General features: G+C 39.9%; 1 protein-coding gene across 3 annotated transcripts in view; it reads right to left on the reverse strand.

The window, feature by feature from the left end:
• Positions 1–15,319, reverse strand: part of LOC125297201 (son of sevenless homolog 1-like) — a 49,796-nt gene extending 34,477 nt beyond the window's left edge. For 2 of the 3 annotated variants that reach the window (XM_048247389.1, XM_048247386.1), the window contains exon 1: positions 14,140–15,319. In XM_048247389.1, the coding sequence (XP_048103346.1) occupies positions 14,140–14,226 (87 nt within the window). In that variant the 5' untranslated portion in view covers positions 14,227–15,319. The remainder of the gene's footprint in view (positions 1–14,139) is intronic. The other variant, XM_048247387.1, reaches the window with a different exon arrangement.
• Positions 15,320–19,003: the final 3,684 nt, after the last annotated feature.

Genomic DNA, 19,003 nt, shown 5'->3' on the forward strand with positions numbered 1-19,003 from the left:
CTAGTACATAAATTGTCAGAAAATTTGAAGAGGCTAGGGAAAATATTTGTCAGGATATTAATGCCCAAACATGGCACGTGATTCAATTTCAAGGTCTGAAAAAGATGTGAAGACAGAAGATTTGCACAGAAATATTTCACAAGTAGGGCCAGGTTAAGGTCATCTGGGGCCTGGGTGGTTGCCGCTTTGTTTCGAATCAGTCACTGATTAGCCTATCAGTGACATGCACGCCAGGTCAAAATCAGGTCATTTAATTTTCGTGGGTTTATCACTAGGTGGCAGGTCTCATTAGATCTCTTCCCAGAAACTTTGCAGGCAACACTTCTCAGGTGCTGAAGGGAGAAATGAAAAAGTCGAAGAAAGATATTGCAGCAGGTGCGTTTTCGCCAGACAACGCTGGATGAGTCCACCTTTCTACTAAGACAAGATGACCACGACAGGTCAAAAACATTACAAGGAGTGACTGAACACCGTGCTGAGGAGGTCCACCACGAGCAAGCCTAGCGGAGTGAGTGGTAGGTCGAGTCGCGGTTGCAAGAGGGCACGCCCTTGCCAGAGTGCCGAATATGTTGGTGATAGTGACTCATAAAAGACGCAATATCTCCATTTCTAGAAAAAAAAAACAGGGATTTTGATGAAAACTAGCCACTGTTTAGTGTGGGATTTCTCAGGAACAGAGGCGTGTAGAAATACACGGTTTGCACCCACTGAGAGCTTAAAGTCTCACCTTTTCAACGAGCCATTGTATGTGTTCATAGCTATAACACAGAATATGCTGTGGCTGTACAAAAATCATCAACAATGGTCTAGATTGCTGGCACTCTAGGACAAAGCTTCCGAAAACAGCTTGGCATTCAATGAGTTAACACTTACTGCCAGCTCTTCATGGGAGTAGAAGCACAACACCAGTTATTCAGACATAAAGGTAATCACCATGCGGTTTACATCACGCTCAGTTATTAGAGGGCATGAAAATGCACTCTACTGTTATCCGATTTCTTCTTATTTTTCTTCTACGTATTTGTGCGTTTAATTCAGCTTCAACCATTTGACGTAGAAACTTTGTTCAAACTGTGTTGCGTAGGTCTTACTTAGGTGACTTCAGCTATGTATTTTTCAACTTTGTAACACTTATACTTTTTGAACTATTAATTAAAAACTACTAAAACATTTCCCCATAGACTTAACATTGGCGATTATGACATCACAGTAGGGCACTTAGAATCCTATGCCAAGTGTTCCGGCCACCTCCAGCAACTGTCTGTCTCAGGCTTTAACCCTCTGTACCCCGTAACGGCCGTCGCCGGCCGTGCTGTTCTTCCCCGTAACGGCCGTGAGCGGCCGGTGTTTTTTCATGGATGAATACAGGCGATCACTTAATTTCTACAGCTTATGTACACTACAGATCAATATTTTAGATCCCCTTCGATGTATTGTCATAATCAAACACATATGTTTGTATCGATTTATTTTTAGATATTTATGCGTTTTACGATATGTGCCTGTTTCTGCTCCGTGGGTCGCTGTGGTTCAGCTGATATGAATGATGGCATGTGTCCAAGATATCTAACAAACGTCACTCATCTTGCCATGATCAATTTGGCACAGCAGTCGTAGGGATTTGTAACACTTTACTCTTTTCCCCAGCCATCAAAACAAAAAATCTGCTTGTAGGCTTTGATATATGTTGATCTTTTATGCTCTGAGATGTGCCTATCTGCTCCGTCTTGGCTGCAGCAGTTCAGCCGATATGAATGAGGACTCAAGTCTCAAAGTTACAGTAGCCTATGCTATCTGCCAAATCGTCACTCATGTCACTGTGTCACATCAATCATAGGATTTGTTACAATTTACTTCTTTTCCCCCGTCCAGGACCTACAATTCTAAACATTATAGCCTCGAAATCACGAGACAGAGTAACAGGCAAAGAGATAATGTCTTCTGCACGAAACGCCGCAGGGTTTAGTCTGGCGAGGCGGTTTTGATGTGCACTGATCCATCTCAGGTGCTGGAAGAAGATCTTCCCATATTGGATGGCAATGACACTGATGTAAGTTGTAAATGTAATGTCGGCAATAAAAGAATATGACCGTAAACAAAATATGTCAGTGATCGCTAAGTTGATTGCTAAGTTTAGCTTAACTTTCTAACGTTGAACACTAACACTAGTTACTGTAACACTTCAACAAGTGCAGTCTTACTGGGATGTCTTTTTTTACCTTTTGCCGAAAAATTCAGAAAACATGACATTTCTTCATTCCTGTCTTCTAATCTGCTAGATCCATACAAGACATTGGCATAGATTTGGCATTACTTCCATACGTTGTTAGCTAGCTCACTATGGCAGTCATCAGAGTAGGCTAATCCATATCGAGTGACAACAAAACTTCTGAATGGATGTCAATTGGTTACGTCAGGGGTGTTCACCTTTGACCTAGATTTTGTTCTGCGATGGATGGATGGATGGATGGATGGATGGATGGATGGATGGATTTTATTATTATTATTATTATTATTATTATTATTATTATTATAAACAGACTGTAGATAGGGCTAATATTGAATCGAACAGACTTTTGGTGTGCAACTTTCATTGTCAGATCAATCTGTCGGATGTGTCAGATCACAGCTCTCAAGGTGAGGAGGACAATGAAGTAGGAGGCTATCTCGAGAAGAGGAAGAGGTAATGATGGAGAGAGAAGAGGCGGAGGAGGCAGGTGAAGCAGTGGAGGAAGAAGTGGAGACCAGAATGAGAGCCAGGGCAGATTATAGAAGAGGTCGAGGGATAGGAGGAAGAGGAGGAGGAGGAGGGAGGGAGGGAGGAGGGAGAGGAAGAAGAGGAGGAAGCTTGGGAGTGAGAGGGAGAAACAGTGGGAGAAGGAGACAGAGAGGAAGGGTACAAACACACGACGATCCACCATGGTCTGACTCTATCCCAGTTCCCTCCATCCAGCCTTGTATGGTTGATCCTGGCCCCAGATGTATCTTGACCAACGTGCTGGATATCTTGTGGCAGATGGTTGGGGTGTTATTCATCTCAAATCTAGTGCAGTTTACAAATATGTATGCTGCATCCAGCAATCCCCCCGCCACGTGGTACGATACAACAGAGGAGGAGATGAGGGCCTTCATTGGTTTCAATATCCTCATTGGGTATCCATCGTTTACCCTGCCTGCGCCGACTTCTGGAGCTCTGATCCATGTGTCCGAGTGCCATATATAAGCTGACGGATATCTACCATAACCGTTTTGAATTAATTTGCCAATTTTTTTCAGTGCAGTTCACAAGGAGAGGATACAGATAAGCTGGCAAAAGTTAGGCCATTTATACAAGTGCTACAAGAAAATTTCCCAAAACTGCTTGTGCCCTGGTCTGCGCTGTCTGTGGGCCGACGATGATTAAATTTGATGGGAGACTGCGTTGGAAACAATATATGCGAAAAAACCAGTGAAATGGGGCATAAAGTTATGGTGCCTTTGTGACTCTTTGACAGGTTATTGTCTCCGCCTTCAATGTTTACGGGAAAAGATGACGCAGGGGAAAAGGTTTGGCCTACCGAGTAGTTATGCATCTGCTTAGAGGATATTTGGACAAGCACTATCATGTCTATGCAGATAATTTTTTTCTTCCATTCCCTTGGTGAGAGACTTGCTTGATCATAACACCTACTATTGTGGCACCATCAGAAAAGACCTCCAAAGGCTTTCCAACGCAAATCCACGGAACCAAAATTAATGATAGGGGAAAGCAGAAAAGTGGGAAGGGATGGGATGATAGTATTGAGGTGGATGGACAAAGGGATGTGTATATAGTTTCAAGCAATCATGCAGGCAGAGACCAAATGAAGCAAAAGATCCAAGTTTAATGCTAATCTAATCTCTTGCCCAGAAGCGGTCCTTGATTACAACAGGAAAATGGGAGGGGTTGACCATCTAGACCAGTTTGAAGCTACTACAATGTTGGGTTAACTGGAAAGAAATGGTGGAAGTACCTGTTCTGGGGACTGTTTGACATAGCAATTATAAATGCATATATTGTGTGGCAGCTTCAGCTCAGGCCACTTCCTAAGGGCAGGAAAACCTGGGGCCTGAAAGCCTTCAAACTTAAAATCGTGCATGCCCCATGTGATGATTTTTTTTTTGGCAGAAGCGGGGTGTCCAGGGCATCAATACCCTGGGTATCGACTTTGTAGTGAGTAGGAATTTAAAAGAAGGCCACTCACTTGTAAACTTTGAGGGCAGGAAAAGGGATGTGTAAGCTGCATTAGAGCAGGGCGCCGCACCAATAGTGGGCGGTGCATTGAAACTTCTTTTGGCTGCTCAACTTGTTCTGCGCCATTGTGCAAAATGCCACCATGTTTTCATGAATTTCATGGTATGTTATAGTTTATTGAATAGTTAATGAAATGTAATCTGTTAGGTTTGTGTTGCTTCTGTCTAATTAATATAATACTGTTATAATAATAAAAATATATATATATAAATAGATAATGAGGTTTATTATAATAACAATACCTTTATTATTATTATTATTATTATTTTAGTAGTAGTAGTAGTAGTAGTAGTAGTAGTAGTAATTGCAGTAGTAGTAGTAGTAGTATTTATATTACTATTATTTTATTGTGTTGTATCAATGTAATGGTCTCTTATCACTAATAATATTGGCCTATTCTAACTGCTGTAATGTTCTGAAATGGTAATTAAGCTAAATGAAAATGACAAAATTCCATCTGCTGCTCTTTGCAGACTAGATAAAAAAAATATTAACCCCTGAACTACTCAACAGTTTCATATTTTTTGCAATGTAATACTTAAGTTGGTCTATCATATATTTTTAGATGATATTTTAAGATTGAAAAGCTTCTCTTTTAGTCTTTTAGTTGTCATCATATCACAATTTCTATCATTTCATTCAGATCAATGGCAGTCTATGGAAATTGTGCATACATAATTGGCAATGAATTATATATAATTTAAAAAAGCAGTTTCTGACCTTTAATATGAATGTAACTTGCATTTGACACTTTGCCTTACTTTTTAAGTTATTTTTCATTATTTAAAATATTACTGAAATTGCCTTTTTTTTCCTGGAACTTCCAGGAATCAGAGGCATTGTTGTAACATTCTATTGGGGTATAGAGGGTTAAGCATACAATCAAAGATCCTTGATTACTAGCAAGATAGAGCAACGTAATTCGTTACTATGGGAGCAAAACGGGACAGTTCCGGTCTGCATAAGTGGGAGTGTCACCTTACGTCACTAAATAAACTTTCTCTCTTAACAAGCAATAAGAGCAGATAAACATAATTGTGTTCACAGTATTATTGTCTATAATCATGTATGATACCAATGAATCGTTTTTTTAGGACATGGAATGAATAATTTAATTAGTCTGTGAACCGAGCTAGCTAGCTAGCTAACTAACTTAAAGCGCTATACAAGTGAATGGGAGTAGCTATGGCAATACAGCTATGCGCTAACAAGTGACTAGTAGTTGAAGGACTTCGCTTAAACTTAATATACTGTTGCAAGTTCAACTAATGTCAGTAATGTTATTCAGCTAGTTGTCATTTCAAAAAAATTACACTTCTCCGTTTAAAATGTTACCTTAGCTAAGAGGCTAGCTAGCATGCTAACAACCAGACAGTAACTGGCAGCAGCGTGGTTTGATATTAAGTTATTTTATTACAAATCCGAACACTAAAAAAATACATTATTAGGCTTGCAATGATCACAAACACTTACAGATTATGACACAATTTTCCAAATAACCCTCAACAAATCCAGAAAGACATAATGACCAATTTATTGGTAAAATTCCACAAGTCTCCATTGACATTAGTGCAGCGAGGGCTTACTCTGGTCTGCATAAAGGGGGATTTTCCCCCTCCCCTTGCAATGTCGAGCGCCCGTTGTTGTCGAGCGTTTAAAGCCTCTGGCTCGCTTTAACCCTCTCTGATACAATCTGGCTCTATTAAGACTACAGATCCTGTTTAACTGCTTCCTCTGCCCACAACTGTTTCAAAATAAAAGTCTCCACTACAATAATTCCCTATTAAATAATTTGACCTTTTAAACTATCCAACTATTTAACTTTTCAACTATTCCAACTGTCAGTTATCATCAACTATGCCTCTAGCCTACTATATTAAACCACCACCTACCTAGCAACCAATTTAGCAACCATTGAAATTAAGCATCTATGTCAGTTTCCATAACAACCAACATGATTATACTAGCAAACCACTGTAGTAACTCCTTTATTTCTGATAGTAGCTACCATGGACACCCTAGCAACAACCTAGAAACGACTTCAAGTACCCTAGCAACTGCCTAGCAACCACATTCACAGTTAAAACCTAGCAACCAACATTAACTTAGCAACCAGAATAGCAACCACCATAACTACTCTAGCAACAGTCAGTTGTCATCAACTTTGACTCCCGTCAACTGTTTCCTCTGTCCACAACTGTTTCAAAGTAAAACTCCTCACTACAATAATTCCATTTTAAATAATTTAACCATTTTAACTATCCAACTATTTAACTGTTCAGCCTTTCAAACTGTCAGTTGTCATCAACTATGGCTCCGCCAACTGTTTCCCTCTGCCCACAACTTCAACTTCAAAATAAGTCCTCAATACAATAATTTGCTATAAAATAATTTAACTATTTAAACTATTTAACTGTTCGGCCATTCCAACTGTAAGCTGTCAACAATTATGGCTCCCCGCCAGCTTTTTTCTCTATCTGACCTCCATCTTTTTACTTAGATTATATTTTAGACAATATTCAACAATATTTCATTCAGCAGCCATTTTTGCATTTTCATGCACTCGTAATTCCCTGGAATTACATTTTCTAGTTACAAAAATATGTTACGCCAGTTAAAGGGACACCAGGCAACGTTTTTGTGTTAATTAATCATCTTCGTAAGTCGGTATATGGTTAAATGACTCATTATGGGGCGAATGAAGGCTCTCTCGCCCGCCCCTACTGCCTGTGAAGAATATCCCACTTGCAAGTTCGGTGTATCCTACCCGCCGACTGAAGCAGGATCAGTTTACAGCACAGAGGCAGGCTAACGAAATGCTAGAGATTGTTGCAAGCGTGTGTATAATGGCAGAGCCGGCGAAGAAGCAGCGAAACCCTTGACGGAAGGCGAAAAGAAAGGAAAAGAGCTTCAGACCGAGCGAGGGGGAGTTTTGTAGAGAAAAAGCATCAGGCTTGCCTGGTGTCCCTTTAAGCAAATTGCCGTATTGATCAGTTAGAGATTAAGCGCCCAAACCTGTGACGTCACATTCAACTGTAGTTCGTTATCACCATGTTACGACAAAAACTCAAAACAATTCAACTGATCCTAAAAGGTATGACCACTAGAATCAAGAGGTGACCCCAGTGCCTAGCATATTGAAGGCATTAAATTAAGATCCCAATGTGCACCGAGATATATTTTTTCTAAAAATAAATCCCATCCACTCCGCTAAACTCTAGGAACGCAAACAGTAGGTGGCAATGAGATTACTTTCCCTCCGTATAACCAACATTCAATTGTACTAACACACAAAAAACAAGTAGCCTACAAACGTGGGACAATGCACACAAAAAGAAATCAACCAGGAAATATTATATTATTACCATCATATAAGGCTTGAAAAAAACTGCCAGCTGTAGCCAAGGTCAGCCTAAAATGTGCAACTCCCAAACTCTTGACGCGCACGCACACAGCCCTAAATCCACCACATCACATCATGATGCATTGTAACACGCAGTCTGTAATACATTGTAACACGCAACCCTAGCCAGCCACAACGTCAAATACATTGAAACACGCAGTCTAGCGCGCACACACTGACAGCCCAACCACATCAAATACAAACAAGGGGAGGGGTGCGCGTATCTTGAGCATATAGTTCTGCATTAAGTTTATTTTGATAACATGTTTACAAACTTTACAGAAAATTGTAAATAGCCTACTGTCATGCAGTTAATGGGATACTGTGCAAAGTTGCAAAGTTATGGTAGGCCAATTTGGTGTGAATACACACACACACAGGGGAAATTCTCTCTCGTTGTTGAGTAGGCTGATGGTACGCACAGTGCGTACGGCCAGGTGCACCTTACTGAAAACATCTCGCTGCCGCTCTCTCTTTTGCTGAGTTAGTTTTCTTTTTCGAGCTCCGCTTTCATATTTCCTAATCGTTTCATGCAAAGCCATTGTTGTCTGTGATAGCACGCATTGATACGGCAACGACACATGACAATAAGACAACGTGGGCCTCACTACGGGTGGGGAAATACATCAGAAATATCAAAAATATGATCATAATATTTTTTTTTCTTTTTTAAATGTCCCGCGCCGGGTCCCCCTAGTGGCCGGAGCCCAGGGCAGCATTTCCTTTGCCCAATGCCCAAACCCTGTTCACAGGCCTTGGTTTTAGGACCCCTTTTCATTACGAGTGTTTGGGGTAAAACCTAGGAGGCGGGAACTGGTCCAGGAACTCTCACACGGTCCTCTCAGTCCTTGTGTTTCCATTACAATTGAATGACCCTGGTCAAACTCGCCAGCCTCTGAAAGTTTGTTACAGGACATGCCCCAGCTTTTGCTTCACGATAGCGACACTAGTTAGATTCACTAAAATTGCATAGCAGCTGCAGCAAAGACTCTCCTCACACTAATACCTTCGCTAAAGCTTTATTATCATTTACTTACGTGCAGAGACAGTAACCTAAATATTCTTATTACCTAAATGAGTTTATCCTCCTCGGCATACGCTACCTTCAAATATAGTGAACTGAAGTCAATAGAGAGCATACGCAACCTTTGAATGTCTGTACCAAATCAAATGTTACATTATAGGTTTCATTATTACCATCGAAATTTATTAACAAAATTCTGTAAATGTTTTCCCATTACAGCCCAATATAGGATTTCAGTTGCTTAACAGTATGAGGCATTCTTAATCACGTTTATCATTCCATGATGCACCTAATTTGACAGGTCTGGACTGCAGACAGGCCATTTTAGCACCCAGACTCTTCTTCTATGGAGAAATACTGTTTAAAAATGTGCAGAATTCATTTTGGCCTGTATACAACCTGCATACATCATTCCGAATGAATGATGCCCATGCTGTAGGCACTAATGCACCTCCACCGTCATAGATGTTGGGTTGGATGCTTGGAAAGGCCCTCTCCTCTTTAGCCCAGATGAGTCCATGATTTCCAGAAAGAATTGCACATTTTGATTGGTCTAACCACAGGACCTTTTTCCATGTTACCTCAGTCCATTTTAAACAAGCTCAGGCCCAGATATGACGGTGGTATTTCTGTATCATGTCTAAATACAATTTTGTTCTGTTGCATGGTAAAGTTTCTGACTCAAACTGTTCTCATAGACAATGGTTATCAGAGGTTTTCCTGAACCCATACAATGATTTTCTTGAGAGAAACAGGTCTGGTTTTAATGCAGTACCATCTGAGGTCCAAAAGACCACAGCCATCCAATATTGTTTTTCAGCTCTGAATTTGTTTTTTTGTTTTTTTGGATTCTCTGAATATGTTAATGATATTATGTACTCTGTAGATGATGAACTCTCCAAATACTTCAAAATTCTGACTCTGACTGTACTAACTGTTCACTTTGTTACTGCTTACACTGTCTACTGGCTATATTAACCCATATGTACAACCCATCCCTCCATCTCCCAGTCTGGACTGTGGTCTAACATCACATCATACTTGACCAATTTTCCTCCATTTTATCCATATACTTATACTATAATTGTTATATTACTATGCTTACATTTTTCTATTATATTGTCCATATTTAATACTGATCTCTTATATTGTCCATATTTATTGCTGGTGGCTAGACTTAAACCCTGCACTGTTGCACTGTTGGACTTATTTGCACTACCACGACACACACCTTACTGAGCATCTTACCACGGCATATTGAATCACAGGGTCAGTCCCTCCCCTTTTACTGGAAGTGCCTCATGCTTACATTACATTCATGCTTATACAGTACAGTACATTCATGTGGATCCTTGTTTTAGTATTTTAGTATCTTTTACTGTTCATTTTAGTCATGTGGATTTGTTTTTTATCATCCTGTTTATGTTGTTGTGCGTGGTGTCATAAGCTACTGGGACCTTGAATTTCCCCTTGGGGATCAATAAAGTATCTATCTTAGAGATGCACCGATATGGAATTTTAGGGCCGATAACGATAACCGATATTTATTGGTTTGTTGTGGCCGATACCGATACGATAACCGATAATATTTCTCTTGAAAAAAATTGTGAAAAGTGATTTGGGGAAAGCATTTAATAAGCATAATTTTATTTCAGTAATTTTACCTACCACCAAATGATGGACAGAACTCATAATAGTCCTCAATAGTACAGCAGTCAACATAACAGTAGCCTAGCCCTACAGTATGTGTGGCTCCTTTAAGTGAACCTGACGTCAGTGAATTGCGAGTGAGTGGCTAGAGAGTATGAATCGTTTTCATTTAGGACTAAACACTCATAAACGGCTCAGCTTGGAATAAGCTACAGTATAGCGACCAAATCAGAGTTTGTGAGGGAAACTTAGGTTTAGTTTCAACTGCGGGTAACTGAATAAAACTGCAACTCCTCAGACTGTATCGTATGTCCGTCTACTCTGTTGCGCACAACCTGCTGCAGCAGAAATGAAAGGGGTAGCCCCCGGGGTTTTAATAACTTATTATGATGACCTGTCTGGAACTGAGGCAGGAATGGTTAGCATATTTCTAGGTAATAATACAAAACCCAAGCTAAAGTAATGCAAATATAATACTAAAACACAACTTAGAACTAGGCCTACTTATGTACTCGTCCCACTAACAAGTTTGTTTATTTGTTTCCCCGACCAGTGCGGTAAAGTGCAAACACATCAGCACAAGACGACTCTAGATAGGGCTGAGCTCCGCTCTGGTAAGGTTAAATGGCGGATCATTCACGAGAGGATTTTGAGATGCACAGATTCCCAAATGAACGCATATCCACAGATTTTGTTAGAGTGGTGAAATACATTCACACCGCTGACATTATATTGAGGAAAAAGTATAGCCAACCAAGCTCAAGTAGCTCAGTGTAGCTAGACGGACCTTACGTAGGCCTAAATTAGGACTTTAAAAAATATCGGCCAGAATTCTGTTATCGGACCGATAATAATATTTTCATTTTTTCACTTATCGGCCAATAATATATCGGCCGCCGATATATCGTGCATCCCTAATCTATCTATCTATCTATCGCGAGGAAAATAAGTATTGTTTTAAATGGTTTAAATAAGTAACACGTCAACATTTTTTTCAGTAAGATTACTTCCAGTGAGGCTATTCGCATGAAATCACCAAACATTAATATTAACTTAGGTAATCCACACATATTAAAGAAATTCAAACATTAATATCCATAAGTAGAGTTATGAGTAAAAAATTGGAAGTTGTTACTCTAGTATTACTCTAAGTTGTTAGATTAATAACCCCTCCTATCTGTGCAAATTAATAAACTGGGTTAGTACATACTGATGGGCTATAAAAAGGTTTTTTGTTACCAAGGTGTCACACAAGAAACATGTCATGAGGTGTTAAAGCAAAGAGCTCTCCCCAAGACCTTTGCAACCTTATTGTTGCAAAACATATCAATGGAACTGGTTACAGATGCATTTCAAAACTTTAGAATTATCCTGTAAGCAGTATTGGAGCCATTATATGCAAGTGGAAGGAATATCACTGCATCATCAACCGGCCCTGCACAGGATCTCCTTCTGACCAGGAAGTCAGAAGGATAGTCAGAAGAGTAGCCCAAGAGCTAAGGACCACTTGGAGAAAGCTCCAGAAAGACTTGGATGCAGCAGGTACAATGATTACAGAGAAAATCATAGGTAATGCACTCCACCGCCATGGCCTCTATGCACGCTCACCCCGCATGACTATTACTGAAGAAAAACATGTCGAAGCTCGTTGAAAGTTTGCTATCCTATTGCGTGCAGAGGGAATTTGAAAGACAACCGATTATCCCGCCCCTCGGACTGAGCACTGCAAACGGTGAGTGCCCAGACCTTACATTTTAATGTGGGTCTGGCTCGTCAGGCTACAATTGAACAGTTTTGGAAGTTAACTAAAGATCAGGATTCACAAGAGGGATCCCTGGAATCTTCAATATTAAACGGCTATCTGTTTTTAAAAAATGGGCCAAAATCACACCGGAATACTGAGACTGATACAGGAAATGCCTTGAAGCTGTCATTACGAATAAAGGCTCTTCCCCAAAGTAAGTTATTTAAGAAATTTCAGCAGGCGTGTTCAATACTTTTTTCCTGTGTCATTCCAATTTATTACACATAACTCTACTTATGGACTTTAATGTTTAGATTTTTTTTATATGGGTGGATTATCTGAGTTAATACTAATGTCTGGTGAAAATTTCATGCAAATAGCCGCATTGGAAGTATATTTTCACCGCTGTATCTATCTATCTATTTTATGTTAAGAAGCATTAAAATGACATTGTTTCATCATTTGTCCACACAGGTTTACACAGAGTGATGAATACCCCTAGGTCTTTACCTCTAAGAGACTCTGCCTGTCTGGGATGCTATTTTTCATACCCATCTTTATCATTGCACTTTTCTAACTTCTCCATCATTTTGTTTGACCCTTGTCCCAACTTTTTTGGAAATGTGTTGCTGGTAACAAATTCAAAATGAACATATTTTTTTTTCAATGAAATAGTCAAATTTGTTATTTTCAACATTTGATATGTTGTCTGTGAAGAATGCTATTGAAAACAGTCTCCTTAATTCCAAATGGAGACACTGGGTTTACTGAGTAGATCCAATGTAGTTAAAAGCAGTTAAAACTTGAGGCTGGCTTACAAAAGAATAGTTCTTTATTCTGGATGTTAACAACAGAGTTCTGATAGCTCTGTTGTACGCACAGCACAGCGTTGCAAAGTGAAGCCAAGACCATGAACTGAACTTTATTGACACTGCTAGAAGCTTTCTGACATGCTAACTAGGCTTAATGTCTTTTGCCGATATCTGGGCAGCAATGTCTCACTGTAAAAGATTTTCCTGATGCCTACCTGATAAAAGCATATCTTGGCAAAGTGGCAAAATGTTCCATAGTGTTGCACCATTGCAATACTCAATAAAGGTTCCCCCAAGATCTACAAGTTAGGAGAAAGTTCTATAAACCAAAACAAGTAACCTTAAACTAGCATTATATTTGACAGCAAAAACATTCAACAACCATAGGAAAACGTCCCCGGTAAGTTCTAGCAACCTGAAATGGGTAGCTAAGCTGGCATGCTTCATCACACGGTAGCAAAGGAAGCATGGAACCTAGCTGCAGATAGAAATGAAAGGGCTTTGGAATTGCATTCTGTCAGTGCCTATGAATTTAGCTTGGCTAATCTAAAACTCAATCTGAATATTCTTATTTGAACACTAGACATAACACTCATGCATTGTGGTTAATTTTGGAGACCATGTGTTTTACAATTGCTGGGCCCATTTCTAGTATGTTTATGTAGTAATTAGGCTATAACGTCCAGTCATGCATGGCGTGTCAAAATGACCTGTATAAGCAAAATAAACAAAATACTCTTTGCCATCTCTAATCCAGAGAAAAAGTACTGACAATCATCAGATATGATCAATGCAACACGATCTACGTTATAATTATGGTTGATAGGTTATGTTGATGAGGTTGAACTACTCTGTTGCCATGGAGTGCTGGTAAGCTGAGGATGACAGGCAGTAGTAGCTAGAATTTCTAAGCGAAACGTTAACGCTATGCTCTGCAGTGCATTATACTACTATGTCAAAAAGTTCACAAAACTGTTAAGACATTCAGTTACACAAATTTGACATAAACCACAATGCAATCTACCAAATGCCAGACAATGTATGGTGGTTGTAAACATCTACGTACAAATGTTATTCTTCAGGCCTAAGGTACGCTAGCTGGGTAGTTACAGCACTATCGTGTCATAAAAAATCATAATGCTCAAAACCCTGGGAGTCAATTTAGCGTTAGTATAACCTGTGTTAACTATGTAGTCGGACACATCCAATCATTTTGAGTTTACATTACGTTACCTTGTTTAAAGAAGGTACCAGCAGCCCCCGCCATTTCGGTGCGTTGTCCTCGCTGAAAAAGTCGTACTGTAGCTGTGCCGCTTGCATGGCTTTAGTTAGCTAGCAAGCCAACTTTATCCGTGCGCAATTCAGGAGTTGCCAGCGATGAGTCTCCCCACGGCCCTCTTCTCACATGAAAGCAGTGGAAGGTGTTGGACCACCGGGCCACCGTGACAGTACAACAACAACACGATAGGCGTCCAAGCTGTGTGGTCTTGTGTGGCAGTTGCCTTTATATCTTCTAAAGCAACGTTAGAATTCCCCAGAATACACTTGGTACTGCGGCCGTCATATCGTTGAGTAATGTTAGCTCGCTAGCTAACTAGCCTACTAACAGTAGGCTACAGATGTCACCACCTAGCTAGCGTTAGCTAGGACAGCTAAGTCCACTCACCCTTCAAGCCAATGACTGTGGAGTAGCTAACAGTATTCGTATGAACTAGGTAACGTTATGTCAGCGTTACATTTCACATCTAAAACAGAAATCTTACATGCCATCAGCGTTAGCTAACGTTAGTTGGAATGATCTAACGTTAGCTGACGTTGACCACACTGATCGATCCAAATCGGAAGTTGGTTATCTGTTGATAATTAGCATGTTAACAAGCTAATGTTAGCTAGCATCTTGCCTCGGGTAAATGATCAGATGGGAAATGCTGATTTACAGGTACCAATAATTTGATTGTAATTTGTTTGTCGTCAAGTAGACATTTAAACCATTCTCTTAACAAAAGCGCTATGCCTGCACAGGGCAAAGGTCCCAGTTCGATACATAATGACCCATTTCAACAGAATCATCGGCAGGGTTGCTCACCTTATCCTCCATGAGCTCACCCAACTTAAAGCTACTAATTTTCCTATCAGCTCGATGTCGGAGTAAAGCATGAAACAGGCGGTTTTGTAATTCCACGCTCTTGATAATACACACGTTTTTATCACCGGGACGGCTGATTTATTTTGGCGATTGTTGTCTCGTGCGTTAGTAGTTGGTGGAGGAAAACAGTACATGCGCAATGAACGCCGTTGCGATGTCTTGTTGCGCTCAACGAATTCGATAGACGCACCTTACACAGAAAACCGATCCTTCACACCTGGTCCATTTTCCGATCATATTTCTGTAATTACACGCAAAGCAGTTGCTTACTTTAGTTGCAGACCAAACCAACACACTCAAATAAATAACACTGTTGACAAAAAGCTGGATTTGTTGATGGATGACGTTAAGAATCAACTTAGTGGCGGAAAAGAACATAGCAGTCTCTGTAGCTCTCCTCGCGTTATACATCTCAGTCTTTGGTTTTAGACAAGGTTATGGGGCAATTTCAGTAGGCCTGTTTTGATTCTTATTATAAATAAACATATTAACTCACATTTGCCACAGACATTGAAGTATGGACACTGATTGTACAGGCCTGGCTACAAAACATGTTTGGTGTGAACTGTAAATGTAAATTAGGCTTCTAGGCCTGGCGTATAGGCTAAGGAATTTGGTCTCTGCATTTATCCCATCCGTGAATTAGTGAGCACACACTAACCTGGAGCAGTGAGTTGCCTTGCTACAGCAGCGCTCGGGGAGCAGTGAGGGGTTGCCTTGCTCAAGAGCTCAACTGTTCAGTATGGAAGTCTGTATGCCAAGAGTTAACATTTGTTTTCTCGAGAACTTGACTTAATTATTATCTCAAGATAATGCCAAAATTAAATAAGAAAAGGAAAAAAACTCATCTCGAGACTTATCCAAATTTACAAAAAGCACAATAGAAAACTAGAAAATGTAATTTCGAGGAAATCACCAGTGCATGAAAATGCAAAACATATATTAACATAAAATATAAAACAAACTTGTATTTGGAAACAGTTGTGGGCAGAGGAAACAGTTGGCGGGAGTCATAGTTGATGACAACTGACAGTTGAAATGGCTGAACAGTTAAATAGTTGAGTAGTTTAAATAGTTAAATTATTTAATAGTGAATTATTGTAGTGAGGACATTTATTGTGAAATAGTTGTGGGCAGAGGAAATAGTTGAACAGGATCTGTAGTCTTAAGAGAGCCAGATTGTATGCTTAAAGCCTGAGACAGTATATAGTTTAAAAGTTGAATGTAGACAGTGTAATGGATGTTGATAGACAGAAAGTTGAATGGATGTTGATAGGCAGATTGTTTAATGGATGTTGATAGATAGTTTAATGGGTGGATCAGTGAATGGTTTGAAGAGGATCAATGGTTAGATGGAATGTTCCTTATATCCTTGTGGAATGGAGAGACACAGAGAGAGTTGACCTAGTTGAGAAGAAAGCAGTTGATACAGGTGCAATCAGTTTAACTGGCTCTTTGATGGGGCCTATAGGCAACTATAGTTGAGCAGCTGGCAGCTGATACATGTGCAAATCAATTTAATTAGCCCATTGTGATGTCATAGTGCTTATGCAAAGTCTATGGGGGAAAAAAAGCTTGATTTATGTTAATATCTCAAAAAGTATAAAGTTTACAAAAACAAAACAAAAAATCCTCAAGTGTCCTTTTCAAGACCTACACGTTACAATAATTGTGAGCAACGTGTTTTTGTTAAAAATATTTAGCCTATTTCTTTATGAGATTTTCCCTTTTCTCAAAATAAATTTGCTTCCCTTCAAGGTTGGATTTTTCCTATTTTTTTCATTGTGAGATTACAACAAATCACCAACAGATTATTTATCTATACTGGTTTTTAGTCAACTTTAGCAGAGGTGCCAATAATTCTGGAGGGATACTGCTATGGATGCTAAGTATTTTTTAAGTATTTTTACTTTTGTAAGTATAAAGAAAAGGTATAAAAGAAGGAATGTTTATACAGTCAGTTCATTATCTTAAGATCATGGGGCAGTGTTCCTGTGGGTTCTCTGCCCTCAAACTTTTGCAGTTCGCCTCACGATCAGCGGCTGTGTTCCAGCAATGTCGGGCAGCGGGGATAATCTGCTGGAAAGTGGAGGCGCTGTCATTTTTTGAGATTGTTGTGACCTAAAATGCCTGATTCCGTGACAACTTTTCTAAAAAATTGCAATGGAAGTTGCGGTTTTTATCAGTTTGTTGCGAATAAATTGTGGGAGGATGTGCAAATTGCAAAAATAGTGATTTTGTATTTATTTATTTTTTAATTGAGGGCAACTAAGGTTAGTAAGGGGTGTTGGGAGTAACACGTTACTGTAATTCCACTACTTTAAATGGTAACGAGCATGTAACAAAGTATTTTTGTAAATCAAGTAACGCAAATACAATTACCGAAATTTAAATGAGTTTGTTACTTGCGTTACTCTGTTGATTTTGAATGAACGACTGCAGACAAGATGACAGACACACTCTTGCAGATGCATTCTTTTAATAACTTATTATGTGGGGCAGCCGTGGCCTAACCTGACTCCGCCAGATGGATGCTTCGGATTTGCTCTGCATGTCCATCTGGGAACTTTCCGTTGGAGAACTTTTGGGAAGGGGCGGAAATACTGGTTAGCTGATTGGATAAACTATCAGTCTATCACCACCATTGTTGGTTATCGACTGGCCAAATCAACCAATTAGATGAACAAAGTGTTCTTCTAATGCCTTCGTTTAACATACAATTAAGTTAGGTAACGTTAACATTTTTTAACTTACCATTTGTATGTGACATGAACCTAATCAACGACAATTCCCACCAAGTTTTCACGGTAGGCCCTACACTTCTGAAGAAAGTATATTCCTCCATTATGAACTGAAATCGGCCGTGGAGGATGTCTGTGTCGTTCATTCCTCCCAGCTGCATGGCTGAGACTCATAGCTTCACAGCTTCCCCAGGAATACTTTCTAATTTGAATAAAACTTGTGCGATAGCTATGCTCATCTCATCTGTGGATGCCGTCATGTTGTTCGTTGCGTCACACCTAAACCCGCACCAAAACCAATGCTGATTGGCCGTTCGTTTGGTGAACTGCTCCAAATTTTCTCTATCGGAAAGATGCCAGACTGATCTGCGAGTGGAAACCTGAAGCTCGCGAGATCAGGATGGTCTCACGAGGCTAGCCGTGGCCTACTGGTTAGGGCTTCGGGCTTGTAACCGAAGGGTTGCCGGTTCGATCCCCAACCCAGTAGGAAAAATGTGGGCGGGGGAAGTGGTTGAGCACTGCTCTCCCATGCCCACATCCACGGCTAAAGTGCCCTTGAGCAAGGTACCTAACCCCTCACTGCTCCCCGAGCGCCGCTGTAGCAGGCAGCTCACTGCTCCGGGTTAGTGTGTGCTTCACCTCACTGTGTGTACACTATGTGCTGTGTGTTTTTCACGGATTGGGATAAATGCAGAGACCAAATTTCCCTCACGGGATCAAAAGAGTATACTTATACTGCATTCTTTACAGCAGCCTCCTCACATTCCTCCTTATTTCAGATTTAATACACGCAAGAGTGCATTAGGCTACAATTTAAATGGTCATCTTTTCCCTTTCGTTTCCATCTCGTAAGCCCTACTACAGTAACAGCGCACTGTTGTTTATCTCTCTGCTCTTTGTTTGGTAAAAAACTAAGGAGTTTTTTTGTCTTCAAATTTTCACGATCCATTTTCACACTTACATGACATCATCATTTATATAATGCATAATTAAGACTGGGACTACTATCACTTGGGGGTCAAATGTGAGAAAACACTGGTAAAGAGGGTATTTTGCCTAATTGTTGGGTGCTGATTCTGAATATCATATTTAGTTAACTGACTTTTTAGTTTTAAACCTGCTAATTAGCATTTGCGGCCTAAAACTGGCCTCCATAGGCAACATAGAATGGGTGAATAGGGTAAAACATTTAACTCCCTGATATTCTTAT

The sequence above is a fragment of the Alosa alosa genome, chromosome 7 (genome assembly GCF_017589495.1).
Source record: "Alosa alosa isolate M-15738 ecotype Scorff River chromosome 7, AALO_Geno_1.1, whole genome shotgun sequence".
Lineage (NCBI taxonomy): Eukaryota > Metazoa > Chordata > Actinopteri > Clupeiformes > Clupeidae > Alosa > Alosa alosa.